The sequence below is a fragment of the Poecilia latipinna genome, unplaced genomic scaffold, assembly GCF_001443285.1.
Source record: "Poecilia latipinna isolate Pla-1442-1.1 unplaced genomic scaffold, P_latipinna-1.0 Scaffold337, whole genome shotgun sequence".
NCBI lineage: Eukaryota > Metazoa > Chordata > Actinopteri > Cyprinodontiformes > Poeciliidae > Poecilia > Poecilia latipinna.
This window is the reverse complement of record NW_015112953.1, coordinates 179,410-202,619: the sequence shown is the minus strand read 5'-3', so window position 1 is coordinate 202,619 and position 23,210 is coordinate 179,410. Positions and strand designations below refer to the sequence as shown.

Genomic DNA, 23,210 nt, shown 5'->3' with positions numbered 1-23,210 from the left:
TCAATGTTATTACTCTTATTGTGAATATTTAAGATTATTACTATTTATTGTTGTGGTCCGTTTCCGGCCAGGTATGCTGCAGTTAACTCCATTACCCCGTCGCTATGCAAGATTCAAACTGGTTCCAGGTATCAAGGTACGCAAAGGTTATAAAATGTTGTTCTATAGAAAAAGACATCTTAGTCTACTGATTATCAATGTCCTCGTTATGTACGCACATGATATTTCTCTATGGAAAACATTTTTTATTTCTTATTTGATATTTAAATTTTCTGAGAAAGTGAATTTTGGGGTTTCATCATTAAAATAAATGCTTAAATATGTCACTATAATAAATCTATGTTTAAAAAAAATACTTTCAAATGCCATCATATTGCACCTTCAGTTCAAACTGCACCACATACAAAATGTAAACCAAAAAAATAAATAATAAAAGATAAAATATTCCACATCTTGCTCTGGTTTTATTCCTTTTCTGGCATCCCGTGACAGGTGTTTTATAGGGAGGATCATTGTTGTTTTGGATGTCCTATCAATGATTCAATGCGGCACATCAGATGGAAAAGGAGAGACGGAGAGAGAGATGTCTCTGTCTGGATGTTCAGATGGGGAACTTTCGATATATGATTCACAGAGTTGTCTGATGGGTCGGGTGTGAATGTGATGGATGTTCTTTCAGGCTGCTCAAGATTCAGTGTTCTGATGCCTTAGCTCTCTTAGGTCACTTTAAAGATGAACTTACACTGCCAAATGCCCTTTTATGATCTTTTGATCTTATAATATGAGGATGCTGTGCTGCTACAGAGCTACACAGTACCAGCAACCCCCTCCTAGGTTGGTGTATTGCGTTCATACACCCCAAACAAAGACAGCCCGCATGCTGAATTTAGCAGCGCTGCAGGTTACCAACAACAGATCTAACTCGAACCCGTTTTGAGTCATAAAAATAGTCAATCTAAGACGAGAATAACATTCATTCTGTAAATGTGCTTACTCTTCATTGATTTTATTGGCCTGTGCAATACATATTATAAATATGTATTGCAAGAAACGCAACAAGACACGTTTTGTTGCGTTTCTTCAAGCTGAAAAGATATAGAGACACAGCTAAAATGAAAAACAGGACACTTCTGACACTTCTTACTTTTAAAGTGAACGCACAAAGCTTCACCAACTAATGCATGATTGTGTAAATTAATCAGTCAGCTTAGAAAACAGATCTATAGGACAGAATCATATAAGATGACAGAATGACTCTGGAGTCATCACCAGGCAAGGGCTTTCGTTTTGTTATCTTAAGGAGACAGTTGACATTATCTCCATGGATAAGGTTTTACCATGCACAAATTACTGCATGATAAAAGCAGTGCATACACACCCTAGGAACAAATAACACAACAAAACCTTAGTCAATCCTTGTGTCTCCCCTCTGCCTCTTTGTTTTGCTATTCATCAGTACTATGATCAGCACACCTGGGGCTCCTGACTCACTGTTTGAAAATAATGGCATCTGCTGGAGCCTCACAAGGGGCGTTAGGCCATCTTTCACTGTACATCGAACAATCAGGTAGACAAACACCCAAACAATATGTCGCAGAGTCTTTAAAGCTGGGATAAATTCCCTCATAGACATTGCGTAAATAGCAATATATTCTAGTCAGAGATAACATCTGTTGTGAAAGAAAGATAACAGTGGAGTTAAAAATGGAATCGATCCAAAATGAGCAACTGATTTCCGAGGTTGGTTTTACATTATCTTAGAAAAGGTGTTGAAAATATTAAGGCACATTCATACCTCCAAGTCAGGACTACCATCCACTCTTTCTATGAGATATTATTTTTTTTTTTTATCTGTACTTTCTTAGAAGATCTCAAAGATCTTTGTGTCATTTTTCCAAGTCCACATCAAGCCTCTAGTCCAGGGGTCCCCAAACTTTTTCCTGCGAGGGCCACATAGCTAGCTGTTCCTTTCTGTGGTCGGGGGCCGGTCTTAGTTTTTGCAGTAAAAAAAAACAAAGAAATTCTTGTCGAGGGGGGGGGGGGGGAGGGCCGACCTTTTTGTCAGAATTTTTTCCTCAGTACAACTAGACTTTCAATCCTTTTGTGCCAAGTTGCAAGAGTTTTGTCCAAAGCCCAAGTCAAGTCAGAGGAAAAAAACTTTTTTTATTTAAAATTAATTTTGAACACATTTTGCTCGAGAACACAGCGTTCTGTGTTACAATGACTCACCACTAAGTTTCAATTAGTGTGACATCCTCCCTCATTTTAATTTTGATCAAAAGTCTCCAGGCCAGATGTATTTTATTCTGTCGCAAAGAAGAAACTCTCAAGACAATTTGATTTACATGAGAATATCTCCAAGTAGAACGAGAGTCTGATGGTAGATTACCTTCAGCATTATAGTATTAAAACTTGGGCTGCTGTAAACAAATGTTAGTAATGAGTATTCTACACATTATTCTTACGATTAATTGAGTAAAAGGATAAAAAAAAATAGAATAAAATAAAACATTTTATTTGGACTGGATATGAAAATCGGTCCAATTTTATTATTTAAGCAATTACTTTTCTGTAAAATTAACCTCTATCAATAATAGCTCTGATCTGAAGAAAAGTTATACAAAAATCTGAAATTATCTTCCATTTAATAATAGAGGCAGGCTCACAAATATGTTTATAAAAATGTCTATACTCCAGCTTTTAATGTATGTATTCATCTTCAGTCAATTTAATAGATGAACTCTCACCTTGGTCAACCTTGGTCAGCCATTTGTAGGTTTTGTGTCCACTTAGCGACGGGATTTGATACCTTTCGTTTGTCACACACAGAAACACAATGAACCAGCTATGTACGCCACGATGCGCTCCGCCACTGTTGAGACCGGGATTATATGAAATTTACTTTCCAGTTCGTCCGTAAAGCTACGCATCTAAAGCACAGCCATCCGCAGTGTCCAGTCTACCTGCTCACCTGTATAAACACTCCCGCCGAGCTCTTCCCCGCCGTTCGCTTTGAACGGCTGTTACCAGTCAACTGCTCCGGAAGGGAAAAGCTGCCGTACTCCAGGCATCGCGCCAGTCAATTTAAGGATGTTTATTAGTCCCCCAAAAAACGACAGAAAGCCGGACATTATTATCAGTCAATAAAATCCTCCCAGACCGAACTTGAAAATTGGACGTTATGCTGCTAACACTTAGCTTCCGTCAACAACTCAGAGGCGGAAGTGAGAGCACTGTGCAACGTCAATAATGTCCCGACCGCAACACCGTGCGCTAAAAACATAATTTAAGGAAGCTTTGAGCCAGATACATTTTCCTCGAGGAATTTTAATAATCGAGGTACTCGAATCATTCAAGGAATTGTTTCAGGCCATATAAACATAAAACTACTTCTATGTAAAAAAAAAAAAAAAGAGTAAATTAAGAACTTCTGGTGTCCATCCCATAGCTGTGTCTTTATTACAGTGACAGTTTTTGTTGTTGTTCTTTTGTTGTTAGGGCTTTGGGAACTGTTTGTTTTTGTTGTTGTTGTTGTTGTTGTTGTTGTAACTCTACTATGTTTTGAATTCAAAACCTGCCAGTGTCTACGCTTACCTAAATACATAAAACAATTTCAGATTAATGTGAAAAAACTTTAGAAATTATTTTGTCTAACTACTTTTTATTTTTATAAAAGAAAGATCTCATGGTTTGAAGAAATCTCACTCTCATTTGATTAAATATTTTCCAAGACAAAATCAGATATTTTTGTCTTATGAAGTTTGAAGAGACACTATAAATGAATTAAACTGCATAACATTTTATTGGGTATTTTCTTTTTCATTTTGTAAGAAATTACTTAAAGAGTGTCATTACTATTCTTAAATAACCCTGAGGGTGGGCAACATAAACAGAATAAACTTTCAGTTTCAGATATTACAATGAGAATAATAAATTAACAATCCCTCCTTTTTAAAGTAACATTGTGCTTTTTTTTTTTGCTTTTTTTTTTTCTTTTTCAAAATCATCAGCTTAATGTTGTGGAACTGTTTCACCTGTGTTTATAGCATTACATGTCATGATTATGTAACTTTTCACAAAACAGCAGATGAAGTGGGTGATTTATTTGTATTCCCAGTTGACTGTTTCACTGAGGTGCAAAACTGTGACTGGAAACTATTATGTAAGATATGTGTGATGCTACGGAAAGCAGTGAGTGAGCATGTTATACCTTTGCTGACTTAAGATTTAGCGACAAATGAAGAATGGAGGAATTTCTGCCTGAATGGGGTAAAAGAGCAGAACAATGGATAGCAATAATAAAAAAAAAAAAAAGATACTTTCGATTTCTTGTAATTTCCTTGAGAATCCTTCAGGGGAAGAGGTGACACTAGCTAATATAGAATGATGAATGATATCCTTATCTTTTCCGGTACACTTATAAGATAAGAGCCCTCATTGTCTGGGATTCATTTTCTCAGTGATGCCAAGCGAATGGCAAAAAAGACACACATGCATGAAGAAAGGCGAGAAAAGAGAAGCATGAGGATGGATTAAAATAGAGAAGAGCATGAGCAGAAAAAAGAAAGACTAAGTTTAGAAGCTTGAATGACAATGGGAGGGAGGCATGCACAGAGAGGTGACCTCCATCTCCACCTCCACAAGCCACAACAACTCTCTCCATCCCAACCAGGCCAGCATGGCACATTTCCTGTCACCGGGGGTGGCAGCAGGCCACACATTGCAGTGAATCAATCCGACTGCCGCAACCTCCGCATTCCACGCTTTCCTGCAGACTCATCATGTACCCAGATGCTATGAGCAAAGCGGGATAGTGAGAAGTCGTGTCGTACATCCTGTGCATACCTCGGTTTCAAGTAAGGTGTTCGATGTTTGTGTTAAAATAGTTAAGGTCAAGATGCAGCTTGGAAAAACTGTTGAAATGGTATCTAAGTTTTACTTCAGAAACAGAGGTTGGATTTATACTAACTCTGTAATTGGATTTTGGAATTAGCAGAAAAAATAGTATTCCTTGCTCAGTTTTGCTCTGTGAATAGTAATGAAACCTCTTGAGCTTCCACTGTTTGTCAGACAACAATCTGAGAAGTGTGATCTAAATTTGTATTTAGCCTTGTTAGTCTGCATTTAGAATTTCACACTCCTGAATCTTGCCTTAAAGTCACAAAGAAAGGAGAACATAAAATCAGAAGCAGCCAAGAAACTCATGGTAACTTTAACAGAGCTGCTGAGACCTTTAGCTCTGATGGGTGATCTATTTACGGCTGTAAGCTCAACAAACCTGATCTATTGAAGGAGTGGCAGCCAGTACGCATTTCTTGAAGGAAAAACATAAAAAGTTATGTTTGCAGTTTGCAACAAGCAATGCAAGAGACACAGGAAATATATGGGGAAGGAGGAGTTTTGGTCAGAGGAGACCAGAATCAACCTGCATTAAAAACACTGTGTGTGGTGGACAAATAACACTGGAATTTGTCATACAGACACAAATTGCCACAGTGAAGCACTGCAGTGGCAGCATCATACTGTGAGGATGAGTTCTTAAGAAGGGGCAGGGAAACTGACCAGAGCTGATGGGAAAATGAATGAAATGAAGCAAAAGGGCAATCTAAGCAGAAAACCTATTGCTTCAAGAGACTTTTGACATTAAGACAAAGAAACTAAACATCTGGCTACAAAGCATGAAAGCATATTCATGTATAAGAATGCCCTAGACATGTATCTAATTGAATATCTGAGCCATTGCTTGAGTAATTATGTTTATAGAATGTTGATCAAATCTGAATACTTTTGACATATAATACAAAGATAACTGCTTTCAGCCTCTTGATATGCAAAGTCACATTCAGAGATTGCAGAGTTTAAAGAAAATTTATGCATGATCATTCCAGCCATTATTTGCTTCAAATTTGCCTCATTTATCCTTCTGACCATGCAGGAAAGAACCCAAGCCAACCTAGATCACAAATGCCACACTAGCGGTTGCCAAGCGCAACTTCACGAGCAACTGAAATGGCCCGTTATTAGATCTACCGCACATGACCAAAACGTGCCTCAAAGGTGTCGCCGCTGGCACCTCCAGACACCATTTCCAACCATTCCCCGCCCCCTCTCCCCCTCTCAGTCATATTCTTTTGCAAATTGATAACGGAACCAGAGAGCCCACAGGGTAGGTAATTCAATATTGGGATCTAACAGTCCCAGATCAGATATGATAGAGTGTAATCCACTCTGCCACAGCCGCATGCACTAATATATCTCTGAGCCTTGTGGACTATCAGCAAATCACCATATTCTCTGCACAGGAGTGAATAAGGGAGATAAATAATGTGTGAATGAATGAGAGGGTAAAAGATGGGAGGGGGGTTTGAGGGTATAGCCAAATACTGCGGTAATTGAGTGTCCACTGTGGCAGGCAGGCTAGCATGTCCTGGGCTTGAAAGCTTGTGATTGAAATGAGTGCTGGTGCATACTCCCCTGGCACAAACACACATACTTCAGCCTGTAAACCATTCTGTACAACCCAGTTCCTCCAATTTAAAAGAGATATGAACTGGTGCAGCCAAGTTGAGACAGTAATGCTCACACGATTTACTTCAAATTAGGATTGTTTCTTTCCCCAAGCTCATAGGACACTTTTTTTCTCCACTGCGGAAACATTAGCAACAATTAACCCTGTGGGGGTAGAAGATGGCTCATTTATGAGAAGAGATGGACTGAATCCAGCCAAGCATGAACCCTGAAGACGTATTGATTTTTCCATCCATGGACGTGTGTTTTGCCCCCAAAAGGTTTTCCATAGGGACTAGTGCCACACACCAACATCCAACATCATGACTCCACCATTAGGCCATCAAGTAAATGACAGCTAGGTCACTCTGGTCTTTAAAAGGAAATCTTCATCAATTATTCAAAAATACTGGCAAGACACATTCCATCTGTTTCTTTTACATTAGATTAATATTTCAGGTCAAATCCAACCCATGTCCAGCACTCCTACCTCTTGTTCTTGTCACCACTTCCCATCGGATATTTTGTCTGTATGACTCACACTGGGACATTAAGGCATCAAGTCAGTATTTACAGGCGCGCTTTCATGAATCCCCAGGCATCTTCCTGTGAGGCCAATATCACTTACACTTATCAGATAAACTTCAAAAGACATCTGATACAACAAGGATGTTAACTACATTGGTGTGTCTATAACGTATAAACATACACTGCAATAAATGTGTAATTTTAGACACAGATGGTGTGATATGTAGAGTCTGGAAAAGTATGAAATTCAAAGTACTTTCCAGATTTGGAAATACACCAGAGAAGGCAAAAATGATCGTTTTTCCTGACTTTACATTCTGTCCCACTGAGTGTTAAATCCATCATCCACAAACTGTTTCTTTCCTCATCCATCCATATAATCTAAATATGCAGAGCTTGAAGAAATATATATTTATTTTTAAAAAATTACATAAAATGAGTATGACATTTTGCTAATAAAATGTGTATCAGCCCGGATAATTAATCATACCAAGCCCCTTCTCTTGTGGATTTGGATCATATTAATGAAAGTGGAATAAGATCTTGCTTAGTGCTGTTCGGCGGGAATAATTAGTTTTCTCTTATCTTACTGTTTCTAGATTTTTATAGTTTTCATTAAAAAAAAATAATCCAACGATCTTTTTGTCGAATTCCAGACGCTTTCAGAGAACATTATGCCTTTGGGTCGTTTACTTCCTCTCTAATAGGATATTTGTACTTAATGTTGCAAAAGGCCACATTTGGGGTTAGATCCAGTCGTAGTTTGTGTTTCCCTATTCAACTCTAGCAGAAGGAATATGTGTTCACTGCCGTGGAGGAAATGTTGCCTAAGAGGCTCAGCTCAAGGATCAAATGTCTTTAACATGAGGGAGGATGACGCGAAGCAACTACCCAAGGCTCCCATCTCGGATATTACGCACAGGGCAATGTGCTGGACAACTCGACCTCAGTCACGCATGCTGCAGCTGTTTCATCTCACTGTGTCACAGCAATTAGCTCTTTCCACCAGTGCTGATTAACTTCTGCAGCATTAGACATTTGCACAAAGACTTTGCTTGCAAGCCGCCTGAAGAAGTATGGAATTAGTATTTTCCAGGTCTCAATAAATACTGAACAACAGAATATAGTATAGAAAAAAAAACATCTATATTTTTCATTCATTCATTCATTTGTTTTCCTTCCAGTTGGATTACTTGTTCTAAAATTGGAATGTAAATGCACAATATCCCATCTCATAATAAAAGGAAATCATCCACAATCTTAAAGTTTTGCACTGTCAAGCTGAAGCCTAAACTATCAGAGGAATACGCAGTCATACACACCCTTACACCTAAGCTCAATTTAATCTAACATGCATAGTTTTTGGCTCATAGAAGACTGTGGAAAACCCATGCATGTACAGAACATTGCTGATTGACTCAATGAAAGACAAAGTCCTTCATTCTTCTTACTAAAAGTTACACGACAGCACGCTATATTTAAATTATTTCTTAGATACTAGCACCACACGTAGTTCAATATAATAAACCGTATAATTTATTTTAAGACGATGATAGCTCCAACTGATTTGCATTTCTTGCTGATTTAGTTCTGCAGTGGCCACATTCTGAAGACATTGTGGTGACAGGAATGAGGTGAAATACGGATAATACCTTGAGGGCAATCTGCATAAAAATGAGAGATAATAATAGAACAGGTAGAATGGTGGTCTGAGATATGCAAAGCGTCTAGCTAAAGCTCATTTACTCAACTGTCATGTCTATATGCCTTTGCTTGGCTGCCTGATTCTTATCCTGAAGCATGCTCTTGTGGTTTTTGAAAGTCTCTTCCCAATAAATCCCAGCATTTCCCTTTAGTATCCAACTCACCCAGTTCCTGTCTTATTCTCTTTCTATTTTTCTTTTTTTTTTTTTTTGCTTTTCTCCTTTCTGTCTCCCAGCTGTCCTCTATCAGGGCTCCCTCCCTCCCGCTTCCTCATTGATTCTTCTAGGGTCAGCGAGTGGTGCAAAGCACCAGCAGTGGAAAGGCCAGGAGATCAATTCCCACAAAATTTCAAACGTTCAGTGTGCAGTCGTTCCAGAATAATTTGTCTGCAGGCTCACCCCACTGAACACACAGATTTATTCTGCTTTGTAAATGGTGCCCATCAGTGTCAAGTGTCTCTGCTATCTAGATGTTGGAGGCCACTGCTGCCAAAGGATGAACAGTTTCATTAGTTTGAATGTAAAAAGTACATGCACATGGGTTTAGCTGTCTGATGAATTGTAGTTTGACCAATTTCTGAAAGAATTGTTAGTTCTTTTGTGTTTTTCTTACCTGGAGTGTTTGAAAAATAACAAGTGTTTTGCTCATGAAATTGCATGTGTATCTTTCTTTCATAAATGGAAAAACAAAGAGGAGCCAATTTGCTCACAGTGAGAAAGAAACTGGCGCTACCCTGTTGCACCTTGTTCATGCGAAACTTCTAATATGAACAATATGTCTCTGACACATCATTTTTGTAAGCACAATTAGGGTACAGAAAGAATTCATTGTAAATTATTAGTTGTAAATTAAAAAAAAAAAAAAATTGCTACAAGAATCTAATGTCATTCCAACATCCTTTGTCAAACATTTTAAAATTTTAAATACAAACAGTAATGAAAGATGATGTTAAAATAAGAATAAATGAATAAAACCAAGGTTTGTCGTAATTGATGTTGACACTTTTATTTTGTATCTTGGTCTAATTCTAACTAAATCTAACCTACTTGCGTTGATTGCCTGTCACTTTGCTGCTGTTGTATCGAATTCCCGCTCAATGAGACAATAAAGACGTTTGTATTTTATTCTATTCTCTTGATTTACTTGCAATTTGAAATATACCACTATTTTTGCTTCTGATTTAAATTAATGAAGAAGAAAAGAAAATCTAATGTTACTTTTACCTCCTCAAAGCCACATAAACTTTAGTGTAGCAAAAAACAAATTTTAAAAAATGATAATAATGTAAAATATCATGACTGCAAAGAATTGCTGTATTTATTTGAAAAACGGTTGTATTTCTATGTCAAGAACTGACCAGTATATACTGAAATCATGACATTTAGAGACATGCTGCTGCTCCAAAGTTTACCTTTCTAAAAGTCCAAGTTACACAACAAAAAGCCGTAAAGACTGGGTTTGAGTTAAGATGTCACTTTGGACCTTAAAAGCCGAGATACAAGAGCACGCTTCCTAACTAAGAAGATATTTGCAAATGGCTGCAGCTGCACACGCAGTGCAGAACCAGCCCTGTTGAGCCAGCTTCAGCGAACAAACAGAGCATGTCTCTGGAGAGACAGAGGGGCCTCTGAGGCTGTCTGGCAAATCTCAGTCTGACCTCCCTAGAGAGGGAGGAACAGGGAAAGAGAGAGAGGGAGAGAGACGCAAACTGGATTTATATCTTTGTTTTTAATCCCCCTTACACGCTCCACCGGTCATACAGTAGTACTTTGTGCAGCCTTCAAATGGAGCCAGGAGGGGAAAAAATGACAACAAACAACAAAAACACAGAGCTTGCATGACAAGAAAAGCACCCTATTGTTTTTTTTCCCCATCTCATCAATGAAAACAATCTCCTGTGGCACTTAGGGCACATCTATGGCAGCTTGAGACCACACAACTGTAAGATTGTTGGACACAGATGCCTCTTTGCTTTGTCTGTCAAATTCAATTTGGCACTGGCATCTTATTACCTCATGCTAATTTAAATCACACCTACGGATTTAGTTTTTTCTTAACCTGAAGGTCTTGATATTATTTTAAAACTCCTACATACACTTTTTTTTGTTGATTTTAAATATGAAAATAAACTTTACGTGCAGAGCTTATAGCTTATATTGTACCTGTACCTGCAGCCACCCAGCATTGTAAGTATGTGGACAGGGAAAGGGGAGGCTAACATGTACACTTGAAAGACTTTTAATATTTAAAGTGTGCCAGTGGATAGAAATAATCCCCAACATTGAGCTAACAACAAAGTTAAATCTTGATATTGCAAAAGATGAAGATTTGTGCATCCTTTCCGGAACAAAGGAACATTATTAATTTTGCCTGTGGGGTTTCACAGGAGAGCACAGCATTGTGGCTTTGTCTCAATAAAATTTCTCTATTGTGTTATGTTGTATCTAATTAAAACAAAGATTAGCAATACAGGAACTTTTATCTTAAGCATATTGTTTTCTATAATCCTTAAAAGCCTGAATGATTAGTATTATCAAAGAAAGCTAATAACCAAATCTGTGTTTGTATAACCAGCTGTTACACTGTGGCTTGCATTTTTTTTTTTTTTTGTGATTCATTTTATGTGTCACCATGGAAAGTTTTGGTCACAGAGACTTCGACTGCAGCAGGAACGCCAAGTAGACTCATTTCAGTACATTTGCTATAATAGTCTGTCTGGGGATCTAATATTGTGAATACAATAGCATTATAACCACAGCAGGATTATTTAAAGATGAAGGAAAACTAAAGGCTTGGTCATTATCAACATGTTGACAAGGAATACCACTCTAAAGGGCTTGTTGCCAAAGTTGGAATATTACAGAGTTTTCTTGCAGTATGATTCTTGCTGATCTGTTTCCTACCAAATCTTAGAGAAAAGGATTCAGAATTAGGCATTGAGATAAACTAATCAGACGTTTGTGGCCAATTTACTACTGTATGATGTTTGACTTCCCTTTTTGAGAAGAAGATGCTGCTTTCAGAATGCGTTGCACTCTTCCTGAGCGGCCATTGATTATTTATATGAGGAGCAGAGGTGACGCGACGCTACATGTGTGAGAGAGTAGTTGCTGTGCAACAAGGTTTTACTACTACAAAACAATCTCAAAATATACCAGCTGACATTTTAAAACGGTTTACCATCTAACATTATTAGTGCAGAGTTAGCAGGTCAAACTCTAGTAGTTCCATAGAGCATGTAGGTCCTTCTTAGATCTCCAGTTTCTTGAAAGCTTGAAAGGATAAAACAGAGCAACTTTACTGCTCTGCATTTAGCATTCTTGAAATCTGCTCAAAGTCTTGCTCTCTCTTGCAGACAGTGTCTTTGTGCCTCCTCTGACTTTAAAGCTACCTGATGCTGAATGTAACTAACTTTGTGTATACTTTGCACAAAGTTATTGAATTTCCCTTTGGGATCAAGGAGGTATTTTTTAATTTGAATTTGTATGCATTTGGCTACAAAACTTCTCCACCGAAGTTTTATTAGCACTCACGTCTGGTATTTACTGAACAGAAAAAGAATCTGATTTTTGAGTTTTGAACTGGCTGACCACCAGTTAGAGCTGACCAAACTGAAAATCTACTATATTTCTAATAAATATGAGTCATAACAACAGAATCAGCTGTTTTAACAGGCCGCCAAACCTTTCTCTCACAAGCACACCCTGCAGCTCTTTCTAGGGAACACTTGGGCATTCCCAGAACAGCCAAGAGATGCATATCTAGCAAATACTGGAACATATCAAAAGGTGACCTCCTGGTAGCTCGAGTACAAAACATTTTTAACATGAATTCAAAAGGTGTCCTTTCAAGATTCTTATCAAAAAAAAAAAAAACTTCCATCTTTCAGTGTGGCAAACAGACACTCCAGTCAGTAACTGAATTCCTGGAGGAAGCAAAGGCATCCCATTGAGGAAGTGCTTGAATTTGCCATCCCGTCTGGTTTGTGATTACATCCTGTAGCTGAAACATACATTAGATGATCGAGAAAGTTCACAGTTTTGCCTCCCAGCTTGGATGTTTTTTTTTGTTTTGTTTTTTTTTCCAGAATTATGTCAAGAGTGCATTTCACAACAGCTGCTTCAATCCACTGCAAATGCCCAACTCTGCTTTCTTGCAGACAAACTTCAAGCATGTGTAACCAGGTATGAAGAAATACAGAAGTTTACAGTTTCTCCATTATAACGTTCCTACCGTGTAAAAAACTGTTTGTCAGAGAAAGCAGCACTGGAGGCTTTTATTGACAGTAATCAGAAAGAAAAGTCTCCATTGGCTGCATGGAACTGGTGTAGTGATTCCCCTTCCCTGCCGGTTTCTCTGCTCCACTGGACAGCTGGCTAAAAAAAGGCCACTACATCTTTCTCATACTTATAAAAAGGGCAAACTAGACTGTTTGGAAACAGCTATGGAGTGGAAACTACTGATCATCTTTTATTAAAATAAGGTTGTTGCATAAACCACAGCTGACAAGTTTTGGTCGGTTTGGCAAGCTGTTTTTAATAAATGCATTTAAACTTTCATTTACATTTTTGTTTGCTGATTATTTTAGTTTGTTTGTCCAAAATCAGTAAGCCATGTTACTTTTTTTCAGTCAGTAATATAATATTTATATTAATATATTACAAATCTCATATTATTCCATACCCTATCCAAAAGTACTTAAAGAAAGTATTGCAGGTAGAGCCAGTTAAGTTTGCTTTATTATTATTGATGATGCTTTTATGCTTCATGTGGGTATACTTTATACCCACGATTTAATTAGTATGCAATTCAGGATCCAGATAGTGTATCTAGTACTCACATTTAATTTAAATATTGTGGCCATTTCTATGCCCATCCTGCTTTAACTGTTTTTAAATGCAATGTGTTTCACTGTATTACTTTGGCAGCTTTTATTCTTCTTATGTGTGTAGCGCTTTATGTCTTACCTTAACATCAACCTGCAGGGAGACGAGCAAAGGGAAACTACCTTTCACAAACACTGAGTGTATTCATCAATGTGCACTGCTGCCATTTTAAATAAATATATATGAAATTTAATGGAGTCTTAGACTATAAAAAGGTCTAATTTTAAATGGACTGGACGGAAAACCCTTATTAGTACATCCCTTGAATAAAGTAAATATATGCAAGCTCAGTTTGTTGTTCAGTGGCAAACACATTTAAATCTATTTAACAAACAGTACAACTAATTACAATTCAAGTGCCTTGGTATACAGCTGATTGTTCAGAACACTTGCCAAAGCAAAGCATTTTTATTTGATACGTTCCTAAAATCCCTACTGTTAATATTTCACAGCTGTTGTTTCAGTCGACTGATTTACAGTGGTTCTGTTGGTTCGCATCCCTTCTCTCTTTGCTCCAGACTCCTGCGCAGCTGGAAGACGTTCCCTTTGTGCGAAGCCGTTGATGCAAAATGCAGTGCGTCCCGCATATCAAGGTGCTGACTGACTCGGCTGTTTCCCCAGAAACAGGTACGGATTTCACTGAGGAACAACAACATGTTTGAACTGCTTAAAGAAAACCAGAGGAAAAAGAGGAGGGGGGAAAAATAAATGAATGTGACTGCTTCTTCCCAGGGCTGCAAATGGGCTAGTGATATGTGCGTGGAATTTCAACCACATTTCACCGAGGAAGGTTTCACACACAACTGAAAAGAGAGCAGAACCGGCCCCAAGCCAACACAGTGTCCAATGGTTTCCCCAACAGGCAGTCATTGTCCACCATTCCGTCGCCTGTTATGTCGCGCCGCAGAGCCAAACGGGCTCACGTGACAATCGAATATGTTACATTATCACAAAAAACAGAGAGGGGGGGGGAGAAATCCAATGATAGATTCATGTGACAGTGCAAACACATGTCACATGCTCATCTTTTTTGTTTACAAGTGTGCCAGTTTTTTGTGCAACTGCCCATACGCTCACGAATGTGAGCTGAGGAGCTCAGTAAAAAGGAAGAGAGAAAGCCGAAAAAGCAGAGCAAAAATAGACAGTGGAATACAATGACAGCACGCTGACACAATAAACCACAGGGAAAGAGGGAGGAACAGGAGGAAAGAAAACAAAAGGACGAGGTAGAATATTCCGCTATCCCCAACGGACAAAGCTTGTCTTTTAGAACACAGACTAATTTAGGCCTTAACCAGGAGCAATCTTTACAAGAAAATAACATCCTTTTACCACCACCTAATGGATTTGTTGTGTAGATTGCCTGAAACCTGAGACTTTACCTCACTGCAAGTATTAACACTGGACATGAACCAAGATATGGCTTAGCTGAAGGTAAAAACAAACGCACCTGAAGGTATGTTTTACAGCACATTTCATCATCAAGCAGGCCTCTTCATGTGTATCATTTTAGATTGGCTGCACTGCACATTCTGAAGGTTTTTCAAAAGCATTAAATGAAAATGAATATGAGCTGGCTGCCAACTCATTTCTGGTCTTCTCTGATCTTAACTGTGATTTTTTTTTTCCTAATGGGTACTATAAACTCATTTGTTTAACTTATGCTTTACTTCAACAAGTAAATACACCAATACAACAAGCACTAAATACAAAAACTGCTTTGCAAGTTTCTTGAACTAGGTAGCAGTTTTAAAACCAGCAGTAAAATAAGGAATTACTAGATTACCCCCAGTTTTGCAATAAACATTGACAGAACAAATATGTTTTGTTGGTGGATTTTACTGATTTAGTTTCGAAGTGCTTATTCAATCCCAAGCAGCAAGATAATTTTTGCCACAACTAAATGTCAGGCAGTGCAGCGATCTTTCAATTCATAGTATTTGCACTAAAAATTTCTCTCAAGGTAATCACATCTTTTTAAATATAACATTGTTGTTCAGCGGTTTCAAATTCTACATCTTCAAATGTTACACATTGAAAAAGAACATTTGAAAATTCTGGGCTGTACAAAGACTTACAAAGACAGAAATATGAAATTATTCCTCAAAAATATTACGGAACAACACAATTATTTCAATTTGTCTAGTGAATCTATTATAGCCTAACCACTTGTGAGCTAGCTAGCTGTAATAAAAGACTTTACAAGCTTATGTAAGTTTTCTATCTTCAATTTATTTTACATTTTTGAAAGTTCTACAATTATACTGTATATAGAGATGATTGGAATGGTCATTCTTTAAGAGGAGGGTATTAGCAGTTATTATCTTACCTGCAGCAGATAACTCGTCTTTTTCACTGAGTTCAAATCCAATTACTTTGACGCAGAGGCTGAAGCTACATGCTAGTCAAAGAGGAACCAACACCAAAGTAGCCTTTCGCTGTCCTAAAACAATTTCAATGTCAAAAATTTCTCCTGTTTCATGGAGCATAAACCAGCACAGCTGACCCTCCCCTGCCTGTTTCTGTGTTGCCACTCAACTGAAAAAAGATCTCCACAGCTATTTTTACATATTTCATTTCAATTCTGTTTATTCAAAACCAACTCACACAAATGTCATCCTGTGAAACTTTACAAGAACAAAAGAAAAGTCAATTCAGTCACACAAACATTCCAAATTGTCCAAGTTATCAAACGGTGCATTAAGCTCAGTTAATTACCCAAACTGGTTCAAAAAGTTCTTTAAGGAAAGTCAGCAGATCGTCTCGAGTCATTGACTTGCAAATAACTCTGTGAGCCATACATCACAGTAATGGCATTTTGAAACAATAGCTGGCCAGCTAAAACCAGCAGGTTTAACATTTCAGATGAGGTCAACTGCAAGCAATTGTTCTAGGCAGAGTGGACCAGCAACAAGACGTGATTCTCTGCAAAAGCAGCACTGGAAAAAAAAAAAAAAAAAGCTAGAAATTTAAGTTTCTGTTTTTATGTTTTGCTAAAGTCTAAAATCTAAATAAATGTTACAGTGGATGTGGTGCAGCCTCACAGCTAATCAAGATTTGGAAGACATGAAGACCACAAAAGATTTATTGTTTATAATGCAAGTATCATATTAAATGTCTATAAAATGTTCCCCACAGAACCTCGCTTCATAAATTGTGAACTATTTCTTTAGTTTTCCATACCTTTAAAAAAATCTAATACAAACTAATTAGAGATGCTAATAAATGGTTTCTATTGATTCTGTTGGTTGTGTTATGGTACCTTTGAAGTGTTGGCTGCTGGCAGACTGATAATAGACAAAGTGATTAGAGAGACTAAACTGAAATGCTGTCCCTCAGTAAAAGAAACTGAGGAATAAGAAGAAGAAAAAATCCTCTAATGTTTTAAATCTTTTAGTTACAAAAATCCGGTTTACTAAGAATGTGTTACTGTGTGAGGTCCTCGGCCTTTCATAGTATACAGCACAAACAGATGCTTCCTGATGTTCACCCGAGGGAGCTTCTCATTCTGCCAGCTTTCAGCTGTTTGGCAGCTCTTTGGCAAGTGATGTAATTGACTCCAGAGCAGCGGATTATTTTGCAAGAGGAGTCTGAGGACTGTCTATGGCTATACAGAGCCGGCCTGGCTGAAAATATTTAGCCCTAGGATAAAAAAAAAAATTAAAAATTGTCACCTGATCACTGTTTGCTGGCGGAATCAATGCTGCTGATACATCCAGCTGATAAATGAGAGGGTTGCACGTAGTGAACGCAGACATTTAATCCGTTCTAGGAATGTGTTGAAATGAAGGTTTCAGTTTTCATCTCAACACATTTTTGTTGCTAAATGAAAAGCCATTTCATGTCGCGTCCCTTTGGTGACTCCTCTTACGGGAAGCCGAGATGAAAAATGTAAGTCGGGAGTCAAAGAGTCTAAAAAGACAATTTCTACACAGTCATATCCACCCAGTCACATCCTGCCCCACCCACTTCTTACAGAAATTTTTTGCAGGATGTTGAAAACATGTTCCTTGTGGAATTAACAATCGTGGAGTCTTCTTTCTTTAGCACAACAAAACATATGCAAAACTCTCAGCTCTCCTGCTTTGTACCCTCTATCTCCCTCAAGCCTTTCCCTTACTTAGGCCCCTCCATCTGTTTTTTTCCTCTCATCTCACAACCCTCTCTCTTCGTTCTCCTTCTTTGTTATGCTCCTTGCATTCGAGTCCTTCATTCGCCATCCTCTTTAACTTTGCTGTTTTTCAAAGGGTTTCTCTTCCTTTCCCCCTGTTCCTGTTCCCTCTCCACTTGTCCTCTGATACCCCTATTCTCTTCCCCATATCCATCTTACTTTCCCTCAGCGCCTCCCCCTCCCTGCCTCACACCCCGTATCTCCCTGCAGTGTAAAGCAGAACCTGCGACATTCTGCTAAATAGGATATGTGGCCTTGCTATATCTGATTCCTCAAGACAGGAGGTGAAAGCTAACCTCTCTCCTACCTCGACACCTTACAAAGCTTGTGGTATTTATTTTTATTACATAAATAAACCAACCTTGGTCAGGGCACGTACTGCAAAGTTTCAACATTTCAGATCTGGCAACAACAAAACCAAATGCTATCTGTTAGATAAAGGGCTGTCTTCAAAGGTACTTTTACATTTGTAGAAATAAGGAAGAAAAGCCTTCTGAAAGTGAGATTCATATCAGATTAGGTAAAGTTAAAGATGAATGGGGTGAAACCACAGAGAAAGCACCTTATATCAGCTTGTGCTAATGAATATGATTAATATTAAGCTACTGGACTATCCACTACCCATATGGATGAAGAAGGAAGTATAAATGTGATTAATCCATGAGATTAAGATGTAATAAGGTGTGCCAAAGATAATAGGGTTCTTTTACACAGACACACGGGTACAGGAAGTGGTTACTACAGTGCAACCCTGTACTTATTGCCACAGAAGCCCAAGAGCTCTTCTCACACACTCATGATGAGCTGCACACATAACCTCACAGCACTACACTCACTCTTACCAGCACCTGTGACCCAAAAAATCTGGACTTACGAGTTCTGAAGCGGTGGTGTGGGCGTGTGACCGGGCCCTTCCCTGGGCGCCCATGATTCCAGCGGGACGTGGGCTTCATCGGAGCCGCCGGCTGAGACGTTGTGGTCGGCTGTACCTTGGCGTTGTTCTTAGCAGTCGCCGTGGTGGTGGTGGTGGTGGTGGTGGATGTGGTTGTGGTGACAGTAGGAGGAGTCTGTCCCGGTTTTGAGTTGGCAGCTCCGTTGCGTCCATTGGAAGTGCTGCTTCCCTTCCTGACGGTGCCGCGAGGCGTGACCTCCTTACCACTGGGCGCTGGGGTGAGACGGGTGGCACGGGTAGCAGAGGTGGTGACTGCAGTCCCACTGACTCGGGTTCCGACTCGATTGTGCAGATGCGGGGCTCGGTTGCCGTCCCCATTGGAGCTGCTGCCATTTGTTGAGTGGTTTGCTGGTGGACCAGATCGAGTTCTTGGCACTGGGGCGGTACCATCGGCTGCGAGCGGCGTGGTCGTCGAAACCATTGCAGTTGTGGATGTGGCTAAAGACGTGGTAGCAGTGGAAACGTCAGGCCCCTTGGGCATGGCACTGGGTTTTGACAGAAATATGGGGTCTTGGCCATTGATGCTTTTGGGATCAACCAGATCTGTGGGGACATAATCTTGCACAGAGCCAACCACAATCCATTTGAGCAGCATGAGACTGAGTCCCAATCCCACAAATCCCATCACCAGGGGTACAGCACACAGCCAGGTCTGCTGGCGAGGCCACACAGCACACGGACCACAGCGCAGAGGGCCCGGGGCTCTGGGGGATGCTTGTTCAGCCCCTGGCTCCTCCAGCGTCATGGCTGCCAGAGTGCTTGCACCAGAATGCTCACTCATCCTGCCACCGCTTTTTTTCCCCCTCTCTTTTTGTCTCTCAGAGTGTTTGAGAAGTCAAACAGGTGGCCTAATGATACATAGGCATATGTAAAGAAGATGTGGTGGAGAAGGGATGCTGCACATTTTACGAGCGTACACACAGTATGTTTACAGCTTGAATACCGACATGCACAGATGGGAAAAAACCAAGCAGACACAATCCACTCACAGTCACGTTCTAATTAAAAGCTGGCTCTGCACTCAAATGCATTCAAAAGCAACATAACCTACACTCCCTCTGGCGGACAAGTAACTAAACTCTCTCACACGCTCTCTCTCTCACACACACACACGCATACGCTCACATTCAGACGCTCACGCATAAGAACACAAACGCATGATGATATTCCAACTTCCCAGGAGCGTACAGGTTATGGGCAGGTGAGCCAAGCAGGAGGAGGAGGAGGAGGGGGGGAGGGGCGCGCTTCACTGTAGTGCTGCGCAAATGAAGCGGTGATAAATCCGAGGATGCTTCACTCCAGTGTTAAAAAGGCGTCCCAAATATTCATATCGATCCTTCAGACTGGAGCTGTAAATCCATGTGAATGTGAGCGCACTGACACCAACATCGAGCCAGGACGCGGCTGCAGCCTTTTCCTCTGTACACTGGATGATTATCGGCCGCATGGGGGTCCTTAAAAAAAAAAAAAAAAAAGCAAACCTCTGTCGCTCCTAGATGTCAGACGAGTTCATCTCACTCTCTATATTTAAATATATACAGAGAAGAAAAAAAGCGTGCCGTTGTCACTTGTCTTTGCAGGTTGTCTCAACTTTTCACCTAAAAGCCCCTCTCAAAAAGGTAAGACCACTCGTCACAGATGACGGTATAATATTCATAATAATCCAAGCCGGGAGAGAGAGCCACGAATCTGAAACGATGCGGCTCAGAACGGACCTGAAGCGATCTGGCAATAAGACTGAAGAAGAGGTGATGTTTGTTGCTGGCAGAATCCAGCTGGTCCAGGTCCAGTCTCCAGGCGCTGGCCACCCCCGATCGGATTATTTCCCGCACGTCTCAGATCCCCGTCTTGATGATGGAGGGGAGAGGGGGTGGGAAAAAGAAACATATTTTAAAAAGACAATTCTGCGAGCCGTCTACCCTCCTCTGCATTCCCACGGAGGTGCGAACAGCAGAAGGGGTGACGGAGAGAGAGAGAGAGAGAGAGAGAGAGAGAGAAAGAGAAGAGGCGAGGAAGGGGTGAGTGAGAGAAAAAGAGAGGGAGGGAGGGGGCAGCTGCTCTGAAAAATGATGCGGCGGCTGCTGTCGGAGGCTGCAGACTGAGGAGAGAGACGGAGAGGAAGCGAGAGAGGAAAGCAGGAGGAAGGGAGGGGAGGCTCGCTTAGGCTGCGGTGAGAGACCAGAGCTCCTATCCAACCGGTCCTAGATGCTCCAAAGTGACGAATAGTGGCTGGCCCCTCCTGAAACTCACTTATACATACTTACAAAAAAAGACAGATTGGATTAAGAAAATATTCCGTTTGATTGGAGTAAGAAAGGTGGAGGGAGGAGAGAGAGAGAGAGAGAAAAAAAAGCAAGAGCAAGCTCTGCAGCTGATGCAGATATAGAGGCAGAGCAGAGAGAGGAGGCGGCAGCAACAGCAGCAGGAACAGGAGAGGAGAGGAGAGGAGAGGCGCTTCCATAGTGGACACACCCCAGGGAGCGCTGAGATCCAGGGATGGACAGAGAGAGGAGGAGGAGGAAGAGGAAGAGGAAGAGAGAAGAAGCACCACCCCGATGTATCTCCCACAGTCAGCACACACGAGCGCAAACAAACCAAACACCGAGGTTTTATCATTTACAGGCGAGCTCCAGCACCATACTTCAACTTGATACTTCCATGGGCAGCACTAGATAAATGCCTTATTTTACAGTTCAGAAGGGAGTAAGGCTTTAGGCTCAAAGCCAGGCCGGATTTTATGGGAAGTTCCTGGGCATGAGGTAAAAACAATGTCACAGTAGAAACTGCAGCAGGTAGCAAAACGGGTTATGAATAAGGCTATATGATTAAAATCATTTTAACATTGATAAAAGAAAAAAATACATTTGAAACTAATGTCCCTAACCCTTTCCTGACCATTTCAGTTGGAATAGCTCAGATGCTTGCGTGCACAAGGCAGATTTATTTATTCACAAATTAAAGATGCTAACATGAATGTGGCCCCTCTTTCTGCAGCCACACATCTATGCTTTTTACATTGAAACAGAACCACAGATGTAAAATATATGCAAATGGTAAAGATGATAAATATAAAGAGACATGCAGCTGTAACCAAATACTTAAATGCACCATATAGTTTAACAGTTTTTCTCACCATCTCACATTAAATCAAACTGCACTTTTCCTATAGTCTCATCGGACTTTGTTTTCTGTTTTCTCGTTGCATAGTGAGAAAAAAAAAAGTAATTACTTTCTTTTTGTGTGACATTGGAAAGTCAGAGGAACTCAGGCAAGACATCTGGAAGAGAATTGCAGACCTTCAGAAGTGTGGTTCATCCTTTGGTACAGAGACAAATGTTTTGGTGTGAAATGAGAGCATCAACACTGGCACAAAAGCAAAAGACTGAATAGAGTGTCAGTATCTACAGTGAAATGTGTCTTATACCAACAATTTGCTTAAATGCTACTTACAGAGGAGTGGCCTCTGTTGCTCCAAAAGCAACAGAAAAATCCAGATTCCGGTTTGTAAATACAAATACCTTAGATTCTGGAGACATGTTATGTGCTCTGAACTAAAAGCAAATGTTTGGCCATAATAAGCATTGCTACAGAAAACAAAGTCAGTGTTTTGCACTGACCCACCACAAAGCCCTGGCTGCAGTCACATAGAAAATTTATGGGCAGAGCTGAAAAGTCTTGTGCTGGCAAGAGAGTCTGCAAACCTGAGAAAGTTACAGCAGCTGGGTCCTTCATGAGAAACGGGAATAATTTATAGCAAACCTTTGTGAGAAGCTGATGGAAACACACTCAGAACGTTTGACCTGAAGTCAGACAGATTGAAAAGCAGTTCTACCAAGCATTACGGGAAAACTATTTACTTTTCTGCATTTCTGAAATACCGGGAGCTTTTTCAATAAGAAACCCTTAATATCTCATATATATCAAACAGAAATTATTTTGGTATGTAGTAATTGACCCAAAGTGGAAAAACATTGTAACATAGTAGAAGCTTTGACGTCATTAAGCAGCAGTGGCATCCTTACACTATTCCCACTAAGTGGGTTCATATTTATTAACAGGACATGCAAATACTGTGCATGATAGGACATTTTTGCTTTTTTGACTTATATATTGCAGAGATATGTCACATAGAAAAGTGAAAGGTGCTGGATGTGCTGCCCCTTCACCGTTCTGCACCTGTGCAGTTTTGGTCTTTCACTACCAAACTGTCTTGAGGATATGTTGTTTCTGGTTTTACAACTGATGACAAAGTAGTTCTATATAATCTACAGCATAAAACGATAATGTGGTCCCTGTAAACTGCTGGTAGATTCAGTTTGCAAGCAGTAGTTTTCTTGTGTCTATGTATATTTGTTTTAACCATTATTTTACCAGGAAGTCGCTTGAGATAAAATTTGTTTTTTCAAGGGAGAACTGGTCAAGAGGCTCACCGGTGTATTGTCTATGCAGCAATAACTAAAAA

At 39.8% G+C, this 23,210-nt stretch overlaps 1 protein-coding gene across 1 annotated transcript in view; it reads right to left on the bottom strand.

Moving 5' to 3' along the window:
* Window positions 1–21,173, bottom strand: part of LOC106949339 (pro-neuregulin-3, membrane-bound isoform-like) — a 261,789-nt gene extending 240,616 nt beyond the window's left edge. Inside the window, exon 1 of the mRNA XM_015035514.1 lies at window positions 18,671–21,173. Coding sequence (XP_014891000.1) covers window positions 18,671–19,529 — 859 coding nt within the window. The 5' untranslated portion in view covers window positions 19,530–21,173. The remainder of the gene's footprint in view (window positions 1–18,670) is intronic.
* Between the last annotated feature and the right edge of the window lie 2,037 nt (window positions 21,174–23,210).